The sequence below is a fragment of the Brugia malayi genome (genome assembly GCF_000002995.4).
Source record: "Brugia malayi strain FR3 genome assembly, contig: Bm_v4_ChrX_scaffold_001, whole genome shotgun sequence".
NCBI classification, from domain to species: Eukaryota; Metazoa; Nematoda; class Chromadorea; order Rhabditida; family Onchocercidae; genus Brugia; species Brugia malayi.
Window position 1 is genome coordinate 4,431,803 of NW_025062479.1, and position 21,370 is coordinate 4,453,172.

General features: G+C 32.5%; 3 protein-coding genes across 7 annotated transcripts; 1 reads left to right on the top strand and 2 right to left on the bottom strand.

Moving 5' to 3' along the window:
• Nucleotides 1-444: 444 nt before the first annotated feature.
• On the top strand, nt 445-2,618 carry Bma-arl-3 (Uncharacterized protein; the record flags this gene model as incomplete). Its single annotated transcript, XM_001899409.1, has 7 exons — nt 445-565; nt 861-937; nt 1,033-1,149; nt 1,282-1,332; nt 1,778-1,846; nt 2,160-2,276; nt 2,562-2,618. 7 exons carry the CDS (start codon nt 445-447, stop codon nt 2,616-2,618), a joined length of 609 nt encoding a protein of 202 aa, XP_001899444.1.
• Nucleotides 2,619-3,326: 708 nt separating this feature from the next.
• On the bottom strand, nt 3,327-6,459 carry Bm2080 (Uncharacterized protein; the record flags this gene model as incomplete). 2 transcript variants are annotated; one of them, XM_001899408.2, is made up of 5 exons in its annotated part: nt 3,327-3,461; nt 3,643-3,750; nt 3,869-3,960; nt 4,056-4,148; nt 6,408-6,459. In XM_001899408.2, 5 exons carry the CDS (start codon nt 6,457-6,459, stop codon nt 3,327-3,329), a joined length of 480 nt encoding a protein of 159 aa, XP_001899443.2. The 2 variants fall into 2 exon arrangements, with proteins under 2 accessions (XP_001899443.2, XP_042929539.1); XM_043073605.1 differs by lacking the exons at nt 4,056-4,148; nt 6,408-6,459 and having other exon boundaries at nt 3,869-3,946.
• A 4,103-nt stretch (nt 6,460-10,562) lies between these two features.
• Bma-unc-36 (Uncharacterized protein) lies at nt 10,563-21,142 on the bottom strand (the record flags this gene model as incomplete). Of its 4 annotated transcripts, XM_043073607.1 has the most annotated exons (34): nt 10,563-10,688; nt 10,952-11,095; nt 11,334-11,481; nt 11,571-11,763; nt 11,996-12,107; nt 12,240-12,315; nt 12,483-12,691; nt 12,823-13,001; nt 13,075-13,184; nt 13,450-13,632; nt 13,758-13,961; nt 14,102-14,221; nt 14,453-14,514; nt 14,573-14,647; nt 15,154-15,204; nt 15,336-15,416; nt 15,588-15,662; nt 15,853-15,969; nt 16,245-16,274; nt 16,393-16,422; nt 16,650-16,745; nt 17,009-17,137; nt 17,270-17,389; nt 17,916-18,056; nt 18,480-18,569; nt 18,760-18,837; nt 18,934-19,084; nt 19,328-19,394; nt 19,556-19,684; nt 19,960-20,068; nt 20,281-20,439; nt 20,611-20,718; nt 20,815-20,896; nt 21,042-21,142. In XM_043073607.1, the coding sequence occupies 34 exons, from the start codon at nt 21,140-21,142 to the stop codon at nt 10,563-10,565; spliced, it is 3,885 nt and encodes a 1,294-aa protein (XP_042929541.1). The 4 variants fall into 4 exon arrangements, with proteins under 4 accessions (XP_042929541.1, XP_042929540.1, XP_042929542.1 ...); XM_043073606.1 differs by lacking the exon at nt 17,916-18,056; XM_043073608.1 differs by lacking the exons at nt 20,815-20,896; nt 21,042-21,142.
• Between the last annotated feature and the right edge of the window lie 228 nt (nt 21,143-21,370).

The window sequence follows — 21,370 nt, forward strand, 5'->3', positions numbered from 1 at the left end:
AAGAATGTATACCTGTTTCTACACTTATTGCCGAAATGGGCTTGCTTATCATTGAAAGGAAGCATGTCGAATATTACAGACAGCGTTCATCGTTGATCTCTAGGTGATAAAATCTAGAACCGTGGGAAATGTGAAATGCGTTAAGTAAATTATTCTGTAAAGAAAGCTACTATGTAAGGCTCAATTTCTCATCACTATGGTAACTCTGCGCTGTTGGCTCTATAAACTTGTTATTTGCATTTTGCCAACATAACAAAACCTAGTGCTCTTATCACTGCAACTTCCGTTAAATCTGTTTCAAGTTCCGAAAGTACTCTGTTGAGCGAAAAACTCAGTCGCACCAGACACTATTGTTCTGGAAATTCTTTCAATCATCTGCTTGCCGGAATTGCACAGGAAACTTTTTGAATTATTAAATGGTAACTACTGTAGCTTATTTATAATATGTGTTGGGTAAATTGTAATAAACCATCTCAATTATTTCCTCACTGTTTGCAGGGCTTGCTTGGACTGATCAGAAAATTCAAAAATCAGCCAGGGAAAGAATTCAGGATATTGTTGCTTGGTGATTTTCCTTTTTTTTTTCACAAACAATTTTTATAAATTAGAAAGTTCTGAATAACATTTTTCTTGCTCACTTCTGTCCATATGGAAAATTCTGATCTAGATTTCTTCATGAATTTTGCGATGCGGTGACCCTCTTCAGGTCTTATGCGATACGCAGGATTGTTTCATTCAGTATATCACATTACGCAAATATGTCAGACACGTCATGCATGTGCTCCAGACTGATCTTTTTATTTTTTTTCGTATGTGAAGAAGCGACTTGACATTTCGACAGATTTTTGCATTCTTTTCAGGCTTGGACAATGCCGGTAAAACGACAATATTAAAGAATTTAGCTTCGGAAGATATAAAACACATTACACCTACGCAGGTGCAGTCCATGATTTTTTTTAGATAAGAGCTCATTTTGTTTGTAGTAATATCATTCGGTAATCTCATGTATGATCCTAAAATTTAGTGTTTTAGGGGTTCAATATTAAAAGCGTAGTGTCAGATGACGTGAAATTGAACGTATGGGATATTGGAGGACAACGAAAGATTCGTCCATACTGGAAAAATTATTTCGAAAATACCGATATTTTGGTAATATCATAGAAAAAAATTGACTTGCTTTTCTTGAAATGAAAGTTTCTAAGTGAAATTTTGAAGATTTAACTTCCTAGTTCTACTTTTAATAGCTTGTTTATTAACATTCGTAGTATTATCGCTTTTCAGATATATGTAATTGACAGTTGTGATCGTAAACGATTTGATGAAACAGGCATGGTAAAAAGTATTCATGATCAGTTCTTTAAATTTTTACCTCGTCAGTAACGCATCCCATAATTGATATATCCAATCTGTGATATATATGCCTAAAGTTTAAATTTGGATTAACAATTTTTAGAGTTATCAAATAGTGGACAAAAAGTCATCATAAAATGTAGCATAATATATTTGTGAGATAGGGTAGCATAATAGCTAGAATATATGGCCTGCAATTATTTTCGGTGTTGCCAATGCAGATGAGTATTTGATATACTGGCATTATCGGTCCTTATAAAAAATTCGCTTGGAAGGGCAGATTTGAGAGAGTTTCTGATGTATTTTTTATAAGTTTACTTCAAGGTTAGGGATCTTTTAGAGGATTTCCAAGTTCAAGCAATTAATACTGTCAAAATTTTTGTACAGTATAATGGATTTTGAATAGGCCCCTATTACTGCATTGCAGGAACTCTTTGAACTTCTGGATGAAGAGAAACTCAAAAATGTCCCGCTACTGGTTTATGCTAATAAACAAGTAAGCTGAACTAAAAAGAAGGTCGTGAACTCTATTTTGTGGGCTAACAAGCTTTTTTAACGATCACAGTCAATGTATAACCAACAGAAGGTGTCCAAATATGACTCTCAGAAATTCATGCGTTTTATATTTCGCTTTTCACTTTCCCTTAATTTTCTGGGGAAATTTTGTGATTTCTCAGGAAATTCTTTACTTCATTCAAATTATGCAAATCTTTCCTTCGTCTTTTTGGCTATATTATAAACATCTTAACTCAGTTGTTGAAAATATTCCTTTCTGCAGAAGCTTCTTTCATAATTTTTTAAATTTAAAGGATTTGGCGACAGCAGCCAAAGCAAATGAAATAGCAGAGGGTTTACATCTGTTATCAATCCGTGACAGGTCTTGGCAGATTCAGGCATGTTCTGCTGTTACTGGTGAGGGTATCAAGGTATCTATCATTTTCATTTAAAATAAATAGTTTCACCATAGAAATACAAGAAAATCATGCAGATCAGCATATTTTCATTTTTTTCAAACACTACGAAAGTGATTAGATTTTCGATACAAAGTAATTACAAAATTTTATATTAGCTTTTCGTCTCACTACACAGAAGATATTACTGGATTACTAGTTAAGACATGAAAACATATCTTCTTATTATCACACAAGAAATAAATTGATATCGTTTAGTGCTGCTGATATTCACCGCATGAATTTATTTGTTGTTTGTAGGATGGGATGGATTGGATCTCAAAGAATTTACGACAACAACAGAAAAAGCCGAAATAGCCAGCAGTGTATGGGGATGCTATGAAATCTAGAATTTTTTAATCATAAATAGGAAGAAGCAAACGATGCATTCTATTGCTAATGAATTTATTATAAGTGAAACCGCGATATAACCTGAAACACTTATTGATCAAAACGGAGATCAGGAAAACATTATCTGAACCATACTCAAATCGTATCTATTATATAAAAGAATTAATGCTTGCTAAATAGTCGCATTTTCATGCATTTTATTCAAATGACCACCTTATATGTATATTTCGGACGTAATTTCATACTAATCTACAGCAATGCACTACAACACAAGCTACATCATTGTCAAACCATTTTGAGAAAAATCTAACAGATTTTTCTGTTTTATGAAGTGAACTAAGTGAGTTTAAACCAGTTCTTGTTCAGTCAGTCAGTTTCAAAGTATCATTACGAGCAGTGAAACATTTATTATGCAAAATGATGTACTTTTAGAAATGTTTTGAAATCTCAATTGTTCCGTCACAGAGTTATAAACAATTTCAGCCTGAACTCTTGTTAAACCATATTCTGAAACAGAAAAGATATTGCATGTGTTATTGATTAAAAGTAGGTAGTTCTGAAGGACAGGCAAACATAAAATCAACGTCTGATATGATGGATTTCATTGAGATAGATCATGGTATGATCTCGTAGAATTTACGATGGTAATTTCATCATGCACAGTGAGAATAATTTTCAACACATCTTGCAGTGGTAATTGATAAAAATAAGGCACACAGCCAGAGCGCCAACTGACAGTGGGATAATTACTAACAGAATAATTAAATTACTTCCACGATGTCTTCCTACCGAACCTATCGATGATTCTTTCTGAAAATGCATAATCATTTTATTTTGTTGGCAAAAGGTAGGAAGGTTTATAAACTCCGTGAGATGAGTAGTAAATTGAGAAAAATCATCGACGGAAACATTCTCAAACAGTACAGAAAAGTTTTGCAGTGATTCAATATCCAGTCACTTCGATGTTTAGAAGTCCTACCCTTTCCCTTACCTCAACCAGATTTAATGGTTGTGAATCAGCCACATTATCAGTGCTTTCTTCAATAGAACCGTGTAAGTATGCAAATGTATTGCAAAAATCTTCTTCGCAAGCACAAACCTGAAAATAATAGGAAGTGGAGCAATTTTACAAGCTAATCTTTCCCAGCAGACTTTCCAGTTAACACACGTCTATTGCACAAATATACGGAAATCGACTTAGTGACAAAAATGCGAACCTCCTGCCATCCGTTCCAGTTGTGCTGACATTTTGCCAGATCTCTTGCATCACCTGCATTGCTACATAGCTGTTCCATATGTGCCTGACTATCTATAGAAGACTAACAAATCAATTCAATACTGCAAAACAATAAAATCCATGAAATTTTAATAAATTTGTATGTTTCATCAAAATGAAAACGATACCTTCACTGCGGAATCCAATCAAACACAACTCGCCTGTACAAATCAGCGAATCTTCACAGTTTTGTTTGTCGCAAAAGCATCTTACAGTACTTTCTATAAGCGATAGACGTTACGGTAGGAAATAGAATTCATCACATTAAACAAATATGAAGATTTTCTCTAAGAAATAAATATATTTTAATGGAATTATTTACCAGTACAAATCTTTGACCTCTACTCTTTTCTTTTTCTTGAAAGAAGCACACAGGAAAAAATATCCGTTTTTGTCTTGCAAAGACGAAATGAAATGGCTTTCATTCTTTGTTAATTTCAAACGTCCTGTTTTTTTTTTTTTTTTTTTTTTTTTTTTCAATTCGGATTTTCCTGTCCACAAACCACTCAGTAAATAACAATCCTGTTTCAAAAACTTTTATGCATCAGATAAAATAATTGGAAAACAACAGTATACAAAATATTGCTTTCTAATAAAATATTGCTCAAACTCTTAGAATTTAAAGGCTTTTTCCCAATTTTTTCAAATTTATTGCAAAACTACTGAGTGGTACCGGAAAAACAGTACAGGATTCGAAATTTTGGACGTTATTTCTGGTCCAACAAATTCATTCAAGTATTTGTAAAGCTGTAACTAAAAGCGTGAACATAGCATCTTGGGAATCATTGCAGTGAGAAAGAAAACGATTAGATTATGTGATATTTCAAGTATGTGGATGCATTATATGCAGCAATGTTGGATAATATAGAAACACCTTGGAGACAATCCATAACTAACAATAACGAAACAATTACAGAAGATAACTGAACATTTACTAGACAAATATATCAACGATATTTCTTTAGTATATGCTCTTTTCCATTCATCTTTCTCTTTTTCTTTTTCTTCTTAGAAAAGCTTTTTTTTTTTCAACAGTGATTCACGGTCAGTGAATATGTTTATTTTAGAAGAGAACGGGAGAATAGCTTCATTTTTTAAATAGACTATTTGAGTATTACTCCTAAAAATATATGTAGCATTTTTTGGCAGCCAGTGAATTCAGAAATTTTCGTATTTGTCAAAAAATAAAGGAGTTAACAAACTCACGAACTTTAATGTGTGATTTGAGTCCCAAGAAAAATATGAGCGAAATGGTTTCAAAACATTTATGAACTTAGTCATATTAGAAGTACTGGTAAGAGGATAACAACCAAGTGATGGCTATCTTCTGGTAGTCACAGTAAAACTTATGTATTGTTTCCTGTAATAATACCTGTGATAGCATACGTGAAGATTTTTTCAATTGGCTACTTTCAGATTTAGGAAATATGAGAAATTTCGGATTCATTATCATATATTGCTGTATTCATGTTATCAGCATTATCATGTAAGTTTTGATATACTTTTGAAGTTAATGCTAAATATTAGACTTGATAAAAAATAAATCGTTTTTCAATCCCTTTCAAAATGAATGTATATCCATTAGTCGCAAATGTAATTAAAAAGAGGAATTTTTCTTCAGATAAGAAAAAGGGGAAAAAGAGGAATATGTCCATCAGCTAACGAACAGTTGGAGAGGGATGATAGATAGAACCATTCAGTCAAAAGTATCCCTTCAACTTACACTATTTTTTTTCCAGTTTATCGTAAAAAACTTTTTGTTAAGCTATGTAATAAACTTTGGAATAATTTAAAATTCAGGAATTTTTTTTGCAGGTTTTCAAGTCTAACTGGTTCTAAGTTAACTTTTACTTTTGACGATTTTTTTGTTTCGATTCAAAATTCCATAGTGAATTTCGAAAAAAAAAAAAAAATGAACTATGTTACAGTAAAAACAGATAGCTCTTCTTCCTAAGAGCAAACCTTATCTCATTCTAAATCAATAAATATGAACTACATCTACAATTCAACATGATGATAGTGATTGGATTCTCGATACATCTGTAAGCAATTTCTTTCATTATTTTTGAAATTACATTAGAAATTCTATGCTCGATATCTGACCAATGTTCCTTAACTCTTCATAAATTCAGCAAGATGGTTATATTAAATTGATTAGGCGTTGATACATTACAGTTAAAACAAAGCTGAAATAATGTTTTAATAGAAATGTCTTTCAGAACAGAAACTCAATAGAAATAGGTATAGCATGTAGTCTCAGTTTCTCTGTCCTTAAAATTAATTAATGATTGAAATGCTGAAGTCCCTCTCTTTATGTGGTGACCCGCAGTTAATTTCAATTATTTTCTTCCCGATTGAATTACATCAGATACAAGATCAGGAAAAGTACGTAACTACGTTGCAACATTTTCTATCGACCTATTTGACAATTATTTCAAATAAAATAAAAACGGAATTGATAAAATTGAAATGTAACATACGCGCTAACTGTATCAGCTGTGAATGTACCAAAGCACACAAACAGAGGAGCATCACAGACAGCAATAATCAACTTTTCTAGAAAACATCTGCTTCACTATGTTTTTGCCAGTAGTGATAGTAGCACATACTCGAGAGCAAAGCAGTAACAAGGCCTACTCACCACCAAACCAATCCCTAAAGATATCTTAAAATTTCGATGTTTAATTAGCTATTGAAAAAACGCCAAAAAAACGATAAAAACTTCCAAGTTTTGTTTCTAAAACTTTGCTATAAATTTATAGCAATTTTTACAGTATGAGTAGCGCTTCAAGATATAATTGTCAAAATTAAGAGTATCTAAAATTCCTAAATTGCTTTATGGGGAAAAAAATCTGCTTTACTGAAACTGTAAGTCCATTTAAAAAGTTGATTCATTTCACAGATAACCGAATGTGAAGGAAGTGAATTAGTGGTTGACACTGAAACATATTTCTCCTCCAGCAGGTGGAAACAAAAATGTACATAGATAGGAATAACTGATAACCAATATATCAGCTTGGAAGCTAGCAAAGCATAGGTTTAATGAAAAGGGATAGAAGTATGGGAAGAGAAGAGATAAATCCAGATTCTCTGCGCAATAATGGGATACCTAAAGGACCATAAAAGTATTTATATTCTCTCATACTCTTATGATGGTTCTAACGTTTTTCGCTGTGGAATTACAGCCTTTTTGAGATACCGCCTTCTCACGGCATAAATACTAATGAAATTTACTTGCGACATTTACAACATTTACTCCTTTATCTGTTTGCTTTACTCATGAACAATTAAGCAAGAACTGTTATGGTACTAATCTAAATAATTCTTAATTCACTGCATTAGTTTGAAGCCTGTCATGATAATTTTCGAGATCTTTGAAAAAATTAATAAGTTAAATTAGAATAACCGAATATATATATATATATATATATATATATATATATTTTACTCTCCTGTCAATGTTTTCGACCTGTGGTAATATATTTCCGAGGTTGTAGTTAACTGAAATCCACAGTACTTCCAGGTGGTTATATGTACTTGTAATTCTTGTAAAATTATTTGTAGTATATTCAAGTCATCCAGAAAACTCAGTTGTTTTGATGTGGTATATAAAGGAAATAAGATCCACATTTAAGAATGCTTAGTTCACGCATTCAACTCTTTCTGATCCTTGATATTTGGATAACATCTTGTCCTATAGCAATATGTTTCCGAGCTTGTCCTATTGGCAATATGTATTTTCTATCTTCATTACGATATGTTATATCTTTGGAAGATAAGGTCAAGTAATCTCAAAGTTGGAAGAATAGATATTTAAGAACAACAAAATAGATGGAAGCCATTCAGTTTTTCATTTGCTTTGTCTGTGCATTGTTCGCTTCACTAAATTTCGAGAAATGAGATATATCCAATATTCGAGAACGACAAGATATGTCCAACAGCACAACTCTGTTACCAGACTTTGTCCACCTCACATTTCATTTATTCTAAGCATGGGTCTGCTGTAACTCGTCCTTTCCTGTGTTACGACTTTAGTCTTTATGCGTCTCTTTCCTTCTCCCCTTATTGTTTATATTTATAGTACATTCGACATTACGAAAGAATTGAGAAATACTTGCAGAGTTATTCTTCTTTCTAACTTATGTTTTTGGTCAAGTGATCTCAAAGTTAGAAGAATGCATATTTAAGAACAATAAATTTATTCTAACTTTTCAAAATTGCTTAATAATCCTTTTGTTTCACTATTACATATGAAATAACGTCTTAAGCAGAAAGAAAGGAATGGTTCATTTCCATTCAAAAAATGATTGTAACGTACGCCGAAGCTAAAATTACATTTTCATTGAATAGCTTTTAGCTTTTCCTGAAAAAAAAAAAAAAAAAAAAACTGGAACAAATTATAACTAATGCCCAAATCATATTTACTGCTTTTGAAGTTTAGGTAGATTTAAAGTTTTCAGCCTACTATTTCAAGTTGTCCACAGACTTAATTTCAAAGTAGACAGGAAAATGAACTTTTCGGTTGATTTCTTGTTAAGTGCAACATTTCAAAAAGCTTGATCTTTTAAGAATTTTCTTGATCAACTGGATTAGATTGATTGAAGGAGTCTCACAGAAAGATGTTACAATCACCATTTAGAACAAACACAAGAGACGTTAAAAGTGATTGCCAGCAGATAATGAAAAACAAGCAAGAATGCTTTACTAATCACTTTTTCTGATGACCTCACATTCTCACGAAAAAGAGAAATGAAGACTGCGAATTTCAATGTCATCTGGTTAATGTCGACCTGGCAGATTGTGATGGAGTAAATGATTCAGAAGCGATATTGCTACAACTCTTCATTCTCTTGCTTTTCCATTCTATCCTATCCGTGTTTGTGTGCAGCACCAGATCACATGGCAGATATGTAATAGAACTAAATATAATAAATTTCAATTTTAATGAAATGTGAACAATGAAAAGTTAATCATTCTCATTTTCAAAATAATTAACTATAGCGCTCTTTAAAGACAATATTGAAAAGAAAACTGCAACAATTCTGAAATACTTTCCAGTTTTAATCGATTTGCATCGTGCACATAAAACTGATGACAACCTTGTAATATTATTATAAACACTCAGAGGAAGAATAGCGGGGGAAGGAAAAAAGAGATGATTATCACTGGATCAATGATAAAAGACGAAATGTTATCGTTGGTTCAAGAATAAACTAAGTTGTTGGTAATTTTAGGACAACGAATGATGGGTGGATGGGTAAGATAAGGGAGCGATAGCGAAAAAGCCAAGGAAGCTGGGAAAGAGTGTGGATCAAGGGGTAAGGAAAAGAGAGGCTTAAAGAAATGGATGGATATGAATTGAAATTGGTTGTTATTGGAAGCTTTCTTAGATTTTCAACTGAATGGAGGATTCAGAAACAGCAGCCTTTTTTCATCCGTAACTGATCGAGTTATATGCTGAATTGCCAACTTACTCTCCAGTAATCCCTCATTACTATTACTCTTTCAGGCTGCTCACTCTGCCAATACAATTAAACGGATAAAGAGGAAATGGAGCAATACTTCACCGAGCAATAGTCGACCAATTCCTCTTCCACCACTCATTGAAAGAGTAATTATCAATAGAATATTACTTTGCTGTCCTCAGTGATATGCAAAATTGCTAAATTGACAGAAGGCCAATAACTAACCCAAATATCGGCGTCAGGCTCAGCTTTAATTTCAATCCAAACAATCTTCTGACTTTTCATAGAAACAGGATATCACTGTCTTCCCATGTATAGTTTTCTTATGTATAGTTGAGCGGGACTAAAGAGCTCTATCGTTTTAATTTTTGTCTTGCTAGCAAAAAAAAAAGAACTTGAAGTTAAAGTGAAAACCGATATTGGTAATTGTAAAGTATGTAATCAATGTATTAAACGCGTATTCGAATCATATTTAACAATTGAGCTTAGAACTGTTTAGTATCATCATTATATGAAACATATTAAACAATTCAAAAAGTACATGTGGTGCGGTAAAAGTTGCAAATTTATTATAGTCTACTTAGGAAATTCAGTTGAAAAATAGAAATCTGGACCTCAGTCATGAAAGTTGTCGTTTCAGTTTACAAAACTTCAGCGAAGATTACATTTTATGCTTTCAGTAAAGTCGGAACCAGGATAAAAAAAGTAATATTTGGTAACCTTTATCCTAGCAATTCGAAAATGATTCCAGATATATGTAAAAAAAGGAAATAGTTATCTTATTTTCCTGTGGCAAAATTCCTAGAATATTTCACTAGTAACAATGAATACGTCATTCTTTCAAATGCTTTCTCAGCATTGCTAATACATTTTCAGATGACAACTAGTAACAAAAAGTGGAATGGTTTTTATACTTCTCGTAGAACCTAACCACCTCAGTGTTCGTCAGGATTTTTCCACCTTACAAATAATAATAGTCATAATAATGTTTAACAACAACAGCTTTAGCAACTTGACTTTTATAGGTTCCATTTTATTAGAGACTATCCTGCTAAACATCATACCCGTCGCTGAAAATACAGGAAAACTGATGAAATGAGCCTCATTACAAGACATCATTTCCCATCGGGCAATAAATACCGTCGATGGAAATATTCGTCATCAAATTTTCTAATAATCTGACAAATCATAATATGAATATGCTAGTCTACAAATGATAGCAACCAGTAAAGGAATTCCCGTATCAAACGACACCAAACGAGATGCCGTTTGTGAACATGGATATTGCGATTCATCCTGTAAAAAAAAAGCAACTATGTATTTGATCACCAGAAAGATAAAAATTCTTAAAAGCTATTCTTAAGTAGAATGAAACCATGACATATTAGCAAAAACTTAGCAGAAAGTAGTTGCATTTCCTAAAATTGAAAATAAAAAAAAGTAAATAAAAACTGAAAAGAAAAGTCCAGTTTGGAGAAATAAATTACTTTTTCTAAAAGTTGATGGTGCAGTTCAACAATTTCAAGTTATAGATTATTTCTTAAATTAGTGAGCTTTACCTCATTAGAATGTACACATTTCGATGGCGATTTACGTTGCTTTGCATGGACATGTCGACATCTCCTATCGCTAATATCTTCGGAAAATGAATCCACAACGTTTATGTTTGAGATTACTCGCTGTTTATCTGAAGCGTTATCCACCTGCAAATAATTAAGTGCTAAATCTTAATTGGTTAATGTGCAATCTAATTTTTAGCACTGTATTTTTTTTGCACCGATAATTAAATTACTATTTTTCCAACGAATGTAAGTGAAAATCACTTTCACTAAAAGTTTTTTAAAAAATTTCTTGAAATGTTTAGATTATTTTTCTAACCATTAATCTTTATTCTTTGGTCTTAGAACTCGAATCATTAAGTATAAAAGAAAGAATGTTAACCTGCTTGAATGTAGTGATAAATTCTGGTGGTATTGAAAGAGGACACCGCGTTTCATCATAGCAAACAGAGGAACTCGATACCGGATTGCTCTGCACAATAATAACTAACAGCAAATTGGTATTTGGTACCCAATGAGCATACATTTTTCTGAAGCAAAGGATTTTTTAGCTCATTATTATAAATTGTTTCCATAAAAAAATCACACCAAACAAAGAACATTCAGCCTTTTAACTTACACAGCACATTTAGCAGGATTATGCTTGCACGGGCGCTCGGCTAAATTATCAGCAATTAGTGCTGACGATTTAGGCATCTCCCATCTCGACCCATTACCTGACCAATTTTCTATGCCCCAATTTGCCAAATAGTACTTCGTTGCTTTATCACATGAAAATGTGTCGGTATCACCAGTAAACGTTGCAGTGTACGCTGAAGGATGTGGTGCATTTTTTAAAATGTTTTTCTTGGTTAGATTTCATACTAATCCCACTCACTCATATATCTGTATATTTTTGAAGTCTTAAAATAATAAGATGCAATTTTAAAGGAAGGCTACGGCTAAATAACAATACACAGTGAGTTTGTCGAAGTTTAATATAAAGTTATGGGTCAATGGTCTGGTAATAGAAATTACATCTAAACTTAAATGTTTAAATCAAACCATCAACGTAAGGATGTATTAATGATGTGAATATTTGAACAATAGCAAAATTCTGCAATAATGCCAACAGTCGATTCCAAATCTGCAACAACGACCCAAATATTGCATTGACCTGAAATATATATATATATAGTCCTTGCTTTGCTTCTCAGATACGTTGGAAGATACATCTCAATTTTGAGTTTTTAAAATCATGCATACATTACATAATCATAAATTGGATAGTTAACATATTACATCTTACTCTAAAAGCAGCACCAGCAGTATACATAACCATTTCATTCTGTTTACAGATTGCTTGATAATCAACATAAGTTGTTCTGTAAAAAAAAAAAATTCAGTTGTCTTTTAGATAATTCAATTTTAATTTAATCTAATCTAGCCAAACAATTTTAGGTAGAAACTCAGCTGAAATATTCCTCTCAGTGATACGAAACCTTAGAAATATCGAATACTATAAACATTTATCGACATTTTTTGAGCATACTCAGTGTAATAGTTATTTCTCAGCAGTAGCGTCATTGTCCGTTCTGTAATTCGATTCACCGATCCAAACCAGCGTCCTAACAAATCGAAATTCTTCGGGACTCCTGCTTCACCTCCAGAAAATCCACCAGTGCTACTTATAGAAGTATTTAAACTACTATAAACAATGTATGCATGCTCATCCAATAGAAAACACCATCGGCGCTCATCCTTCAATAAAATATCATTCCAAAGACTGTAATTTTCGAGAAATTTCCACAAACTGAAATTTGTTCTAGGAATTTGTAAATCCTACTTTGAAATGAAAAAATCTAAATTAAAGTAAAGCACGATTCGTTCACCTGTGGCCCACAACCAAATTTCTTCATTATTTTTGCCATACAGTCTAACGTCAGTTCCAATCCCACTACACCAAGTAATGCACCATCAATATCAAGTGCTTTAGTGACTGTTAGAAGAAGCGAAACATTTTCTGGATGACCGTATGCTGATTGCGTCTCCTTTTGATACCAAAGATAGGCTAAATAATGCTTTTAATAGATGGTCTGATCCGGAAACATTTTTTACTGCTAACAAAGTTTGGTGATACATACTTTCTTTATTTACATCAACAACCAAACGCCCCGGCATACGAACGCTGCGTTGAAAGTACTGATCTTCACTGGAACGACGATTTAAGTCTTTAATAAAGTGCTGATAGCTCCTGGAAAGAGGAATGATTTAAGTTCAAAAATTTTAGCTGAACATATACAGAGCATCAACTTGAATAAAAAACTAATCATTTCATATATTCAATTTACTGATTTCTCAACAATTATTTTTATTTTACTTATAGATTTATTTATAGAGAATGTCTTTTTTAATGTCATACTCGCCTCAACTCTGCAGCTTCTATGAGCTATAACTAATTTGCAACATTTTTTATGAAACGCCAACTAAAATAGCCTAGAATACTGTTTTAAAGAAACATTTGCTGCCTCGGCATTGCTTGAGCACCCATAGTAACTGTTGCTGACTTCTGTACTGATGCGGTTTCTGATGTCATCATAAGTGGCAAATGAGGATTAACATTTGTTAATCCATCTGGTAATTCATCCCAATATTTTATCATACCCGAAGCGGTAGCAAACCAAACAAGATGAATTTGTTTTCTATAATAAAAGCTTTAAATGATAATTTTAAGTAAGTAAGAAGACTGATATAAATTACTAGCTAAAGAATATTCAAACAATGATGGGCTATAAACGTGGAAATTGCGAAGGATCTTTATATTTACTTTTTATTGTCTTTCCAGTTGATATCCCATAAATTTGTCAAACCATTTGTTACCTTCATATCAAACAGAAAACGGTCAATGAGAGGCTTTCGACATTCACAATGTTTGGGCAGACGCCCATCTATACGCATTTTTCGGACATACTCACGGAAGGCAGCCTCGGGAGTTAAATGCGTGTCGCGATTGTTCAGTAAACAATAACGCCTAAAGAATGAAATGTTGCTCAACAACAGATGAATATAAATAATATCGAACAGCTTGTACGGTTGCATTTTAGTAAGTAAACTTTCAGTAATAACGTGAAATAATTGGCAGAAACCAAAAAAAAAAAAAAGAAATCAGACCAGGTGGGATGCATCAACCAGTTTGGCATATCATACCATAATAATTTCACATCACCATAGTTTATTTCTTTTTTTGGTTTTATTCGTTTCTCGTCACCCTTCGCTACTGCTAATCCAATACTGCAATCAGTCTGATGAGGCGATATGCTGCTTGAACCATTTAACTCTATATCTAGTTTAAAGATAGAAGAAAAAGGATGACACTGACCGCTGTCACACAAGCACATTTATCTTTCGAGTCTTGACAGAAGAAAAATTACGTTTTTATAATCAAAGAACCATCTCTGATTATCCAGATCTAGACGCTCTTCAAAACTATTACCATTCCTAAGCTCAGCAAAAAAGACATACGTGAAAAGCGATTGTTTCAGGCACTGAGAATAATATTTGTTCGATTGACGGTACACACGTTCCTGCAGCCAGTGTTACGAATTATTAGACAATTAATTAGTAAAAAATGAATAGGCTTACCAAGTTGGTCGTTGCATATAATATATCCAAAGTATACGCATTGCCATTATCACAATTAATCATTGAACTACGCATCTGAAATGTCAAATGAAAACTTTTTGTTTTCAAAATAAGCAATTAATTTAACCAATGGAGTGTGTAGCATAAAATGTAAAGAAAAATGTCAAATAAGTCCAAAACAATTTCATGATTTTAATAACTTATTTTTTTCAAAATTTTTACTTTATGTCATCATGAAAATTTGTTTCTTCAAGAATAAGCAATTCCGAAAAAAAAAAAAAAAAAAAAAAACAGCCAAACGGACAATATATTCCTCGCTCAAAAACAAAAACAAGCAAAAGCACAAGTACAGAGTGCAAGGATTGCAGGAAAAATTCAAAAGAAAAAGAAATACAAAATACTGAATTTACATTTGACTGAAAATTATCTTGGAAATTTTTCAAAATAGCTCTCATGAAATCAGTTAGATAGACTCATAATATTCAAAAGAAAAAAAAAAAAAAAAAAAAAACTACAAACAGGAAAAATATGGCATGCAACTAATTGTACAGACAGAAACCATCAATGGCGTTGAATTTTACCTCACTAGTATCGTACTGTAAACGATTCTTCACTGATAAATGATCGTTTAACTAAAAAACTGCCAATAGATATGTAAATTAAATTTAAAAAAGAGTAGTAAGAAGAGCGGAAGATATCCAGAACAAGCCTATTGTATTAAGGATACAAATTTTGCCAATAAACCTGTAGATGAAAAACTAACTATTTGTTGATTTTGAGGTACTTCAAGTTCCAAAATATCGATATTGTTATAATTCAATTTCATTTGCTTTGTTTCCGGATCCTATAAAACCTGATCTACACTGGAATAAAAATTAATCGAATATAAATAGGATTTCTTCTTTTTATCATGATTACCTGAAAAACACACTTATAAAAGATGCAATAAAAACCATATCAAACTAATGAGGACGGTGTTCCTCCAGTCATTCCGCTTGCAGTAGTTTACACTTACTAGAGGGCGCATTTGTGGATGGAACATCACATAACCATTATTATCCAGCATAAATCCATAGCTTTGACTTCCAAACTGTAAATTAACGCTTTTTCTAAACAGAAAGAAGGTTTGAACTTACCAATATCACTACTCCGGTCGATATTATTTTTCATGGACTTCATGAAAAAGACAAGAAACCACTTCTTTTACGTTACACCGCATATCGAGAAGATAGGTATATGCCATATGTAAGTTAAAATTATTTTTCAAGAATGGAACATACATTTATGATATGAACCAGTTGTGCTAACTCAGTGACTGGTACACTAACGGCGGCAACTCCCATCAACTTTTCACCTTGGATCACAGGATAACTCACTGTTGTAACCAACATTTCTGTCTAAAAATAAGTAGAAACACGACGGTAACCTCTTAAGATTAATAAGTTGAGAAAATTAACAGTAGCAAAGATAAGTGTTAGATAAAATAAAAAAAAAATAGTTTAATTATCATCATAAATTATGAACATACTTTCTCGCATATACTTGGAGTCAATAAGCTTTAAAGTCTTCAGGATCTAATTAATCAACACGGGCAAGAAAAATCAAACTGATGCAAATCGTGCTGTGATATATATCATCAAAATAAAATTTTGAAATATGACAAATAACTAACCCTTGGATCCACACGTTTGATTCGGGATTTCTAGAAAATACAGCTATTAAAATGAATGAAACATAGCTTAATCAGTTCATGAGAAATGAAAGTAACTGAAAGAGAAGTTGCAATGCAAGATTTAGAAATAATAAAAATTAAAACTTACTTTCTTCACTGAACTTTGACTGATTGTTAGCTGGAAAAAATAAAACCTATTTATCCACAAGGATTTCAAAAATCTATTTCTTTGTAAATTTCCTACATTTTCGCCAAAAACTATGGTTTTTCAGATATTCCTATTAATATATATGTTTCAATATAAAGTTGAGGGTACGTCAATATTTCAAAAAATTTAAGTAAGTGAACAACATGAATATTTGTCATAAAACATATCTATAAAAAGTTAAACAAGATCAAGTTTACCAATCGCTCCTTATATATACCACTCCAGATGGCATCTCTTTCACCAAAACTTGTACCATGCTTACCGACTGTCCGACTCATTACTTTAATGTAATGCTAAAAATCAGGTAAATCTTCCAAATATTTAAACTTCCCTAGTGTATTGGTTGATGGAAATAATACTAGCCAAGTCATCAAGTAAATAACGGATAATTCGGTTCTGACGAAAACTAATAAACAAGTAGATAATAAAAAGCTATGAATTGAGGGGATCTTTTGTTTAAAAACAAATCTAAGTCCCTAATCAATTTAATATTGGCTGCAAATATCGCAGCTGCAATTGGATAAAAATAGCGTAGAGTTTAAGTAACTTTAGATACCTGAACTTTTTCTTGTACATCAGCCAAATTACTTATATGCACCATGAAACCTTTGTTTTCACAAGCCATCCATTTTACCTGTGCCACATCTGTTGCTTCTTCCCCTATTAGAAATGAAAAGAAACGAACCTAAAATCATCATTCATGTATGGAGGAATTCACAGCTGGCACCTCAATCCAAGATATGAGATAACCAACTGGAAACTCTACAAGGTTACTGTAATATCGCATAGATAATACTGAAATGATTAAGCCATTCACCGATTTATTTTTATTGTATAGCTGAAAGATCTGTTTGAAGTAACTGGGTGCTCCATCAGTAATTAACATAATGATGTCGTTGCAACCAAACTGCGCCTTTTTTCCCGTATAATTATGCATCTGTAATAGAACCATAATTTTATATTATCTATACAAAACCGATATTTCGTGAGGTATTGCTAAGTGTTTAGAATTCCACAAAAAATTTCCAATTTTTTCGTTTTTGTTTTCCGTCCATTTCTTCACTATGGAATAGCAGCATCTATGAATCTGAGAAATTTGAAAGTCATTTCTGCTCTTTTAGATCATGCAAAAATACGCAACTTTATTGCTTCATCTAGATTTTAAATTCCAAAAGGAAGTAAAATTCCCAATTATTTTAAACTCAATGCATTATCCAACTTGATATTCAGCTAAAATTTAAGTTTCATACATTCTTAAGTACGATAATGCAGTTTGTAATCTAAAGCTAAAGTGCTTCTACGAAGCGCCTATGCGTTCGCAAGTAATACGAACAAACATCAAGGAAAGCAGTACATGCGAAAAATCAGTAGTCAGCGGCTTACTTTTACCTTTCAGGAATAAACTTGTACAAATATTATGCCACTTTTAGTACCAAACACAGCTAGTGATAGTTTGCACTTACTGCCTGATAAAGATGATTCGGGATCACAAGGATATGATCTTGAACAGCGATGTAATGAACATCAGCAGGTAGTACACCACCAGCTAGCTCTCGACGCACTGCCAATTCTTCAGGCGTCGTGAAATTGACTGATCCAGGAAGCTATATGTGGATGAAGCGCAAACAACAATAAATTGACAAAAAACAGAAACGAACAATGTAATATCCCTTTTAGGTTAACTTAATAAGAGCATTTTGACAAATTATATGGAATCTACTTGTATCCAAAAAGTTTGTGTTCACTCATCTTCAAGATTATCTTCAGTACACTACACAAGCATAATTTAATACGTAACATTAGTTAATAATTTAAGGTTAGCAAGATAGTTTGAAAGTGACAAACATATAAACTATTTATAAAAGCGTAAGACGTAAGCTTTGTTCTTGTAGCTTCAAGCGGTTTCATGAAAAGCGCATAAAACATAAAGCGAAAGCAACAAAAAAAAAAAAAAAAAAAGAAACTGGGCAGCGAAATCAACTTGTTTGCAAATTAACAAAAAAATTTTCCATGAAAGGAAAACTTACTTTCATCAATGTTTCGAAGGCTTTAATCAAGCCTTTCTCATACTCTGCCTTACCCTCCGACGATATACTATTCAGTCGAGCTCGTAACATCTGAAACATTCAGTTATGACAAACATATCTTCTTAGACTCAAATACAATATTGGAATGAAATTTTTAAACATTTAATCAAACATAAAAATAATTCGTCGACTGTACCGCTAAATTTAACTAAAGATGAAATGTTGCTAAAAGGGACTGATAAAACGGAAAAGGAAAAATGAAAATGTATGAGAAAAATACCTTCTTGTTACGAACTGTCGCTTGCAATAACCCAGCCTTTTCACTACATTCATCCAAAAAACCAACTGTTTTTGAGAACTGCAGAATAATTTTATTACCAAAAAGAAAAGCGTGGAAAAAAAATTACCCATATAAATTCTAATCCCTGAAGTAAATGTGTGAAAAAGTACTGACAAGTAATATGTTGAAGAAATCATTGTCGGAGAGTGTTTCCAATATTGCTTCCACAGTTTGTTTGGCTATTTCGAATCTCTGGCCAAGCATTGAGCCAGACATATCTAACATTATAATTACATTTTTCGACAACGTTGCAGCATTTATGTACCTAGAAACACAGCAGAAATTTACGCTCCACCAGAAAATAACACAGAACCAAAAATAACTGTTGTGAAAATCACAGAAGTTTTCAAATTATAGAATGAATAAAGATATCGATGTAAAAGTTGAAATTATTTCTATTCAAATAAAAATTAAGAGAGAAATACAATATAAATACTGTGCAAATGCAAATAAAAACAATCATATTATAACGTGGAAAACGATGATTTTTACAAATTTTCATATTTACCATTTCGTACTTCTGCAGTCAAATAAATCAAGTTTTTCTGCACGATTGTCCCATACCCACGATACTGCTGTAAAATTAAATGATTATTTATGAAGATGAAATTTGACTTAGGATGAACACAATCTCCATAACAGCTCAAAATATGCCAAAAGTGACGATATGATCCCAAAAAAAAAAATGATAATAATAATTTGCCGATAAGTTACACCAAATAAATATGTAATCTACCTGGATAGTAACGCATAAACCCAGACTCCGAACAAAACATCTGAAAAGCGAGGTCATGCGTCTCTTCCTGATTTGTTCGGTATAAATGATCGATATTAGACCAGTCTATCTTCAACAACACTTCCGGATCTGCAGATTTTTTCAACCGTAGTTTGTTTGGTTCTGTATAAATTTTAAATAAAAAAAAAAATAAGTATCACATCAAGAAGGGAAAATGTGAAAAGATTAAGTTCATCAGCAAGAAGGGTCAAAAAGTTGGGTGAAGCATATATCATAAACGATTATATGAGGAGATTTATTGCAACACGTATTGATTTCTTCAAAATACATCAGAATATGGAAGAATTCTGCTCACACAATAAGCATTTCTAATTCTCAAATATTTAGCTAAGCTACTTTCTTACTTCGGTCATAAACTGGTGTTGGAACATGAACAGCAGAAGATAGTAAACTAGTTGAAATTCCATAAAAATTAGCATTCGGTGTTAAATTAAACCGTCGTGTGCTGTTTACCTGCAAAAAAACACTGAGGAAAGAAGACTAATAAGAGAGAATTAAATGAGACATGCAGTCTTCAAGAAATATACTGATGTGAATTTGCAATGAATGAACAATGGAAAGAGTGAAAGACCCTTTATTTGATTTCTGGATTATTCTGATTTCATATCTTCAAATTTCCATTTATGTTTTACATAAGTTCAGGGATACAAATTCCGGAAAGCTACCTCGATAACACTAGCGGTATGATCGTGCACATACACTCGGGCAGCATCAGTTTCTTGCTTGGCAGCCATGAAGCGTATGAAATGCGTGCTTGTCGGATCATTTACATCGTGCTCAGTGAGATTAGCGAGATTGCGTGATTCCAAGGATACTTTCGCTTCCTGAATTTCACTTCCAATTTAAATTAAATTTAACATTCAATACGGTTACCTGCATTGCTACATTAATTTGGTCCTTTCGTTTTAAACAATTTGAATTTTCGATAATAATTTTCGGTCAACCTTCACTGCTGATTTCATCTGCACATTTTCCTAATTTGAAAATAAATTTACCCATGCAACTTTAGCACGTCGCTTCAAATATGCCTCGACTGCATTTTTTGCCCTTTTAAGCTCTTTTTGAGGATCGAATATTTCAACTTCGCCGTAATTTTTATACATCTGTAATGGTCCTGTTATGAGAAAATCAATTCTGTATAAAATAGCGGTATAACAACACGAAAATGCAAAAGTTAAAAGAGAAGATGGAAAGCATACCGCAATGATATCATTTTCCCTTGTAGCACCACTAAACATTTCCTGCAGATGCTCGCTCAAAAGACCAGCCCATTTTTGCATACTGTACAATTTTAAAATTCAATTAACTTTAAAAGTTCAGCTTTGACTGGTAAATTTAAGGACGAAATCATCAAACATGAAATTTAGAGTTAGATTTTAGGATAACAATATGGAACAAAATTATGATAAGAAAACTAAAAATTTACTCGAGTGTTAGTTGTTCAGTTGATGAACAGCAGTGTGGTTGTTGTAACAGGAGCAGTAGCAACGGTATTCGTAACCAATTAACTGCTAATTGCGAAAACATTTCGGTTTTTTCCAGAATCTAGTAACTTATCTATTTTTGATTTACAATCGAGTTGTTTGAATATCATTTCATCCGCAGTTGTGCTCGTCAAAAGAGGAAAGAGGCTAGTAATCTCAATGATAAAAATGATAGCTTCAATTTTTGGAAAAAAGAAATCTATTTGGTTGGATATGTGATGGTCATATGAAACAGTCCAGCTACTAAATGATTCTGTTCTCGTAGGAATGG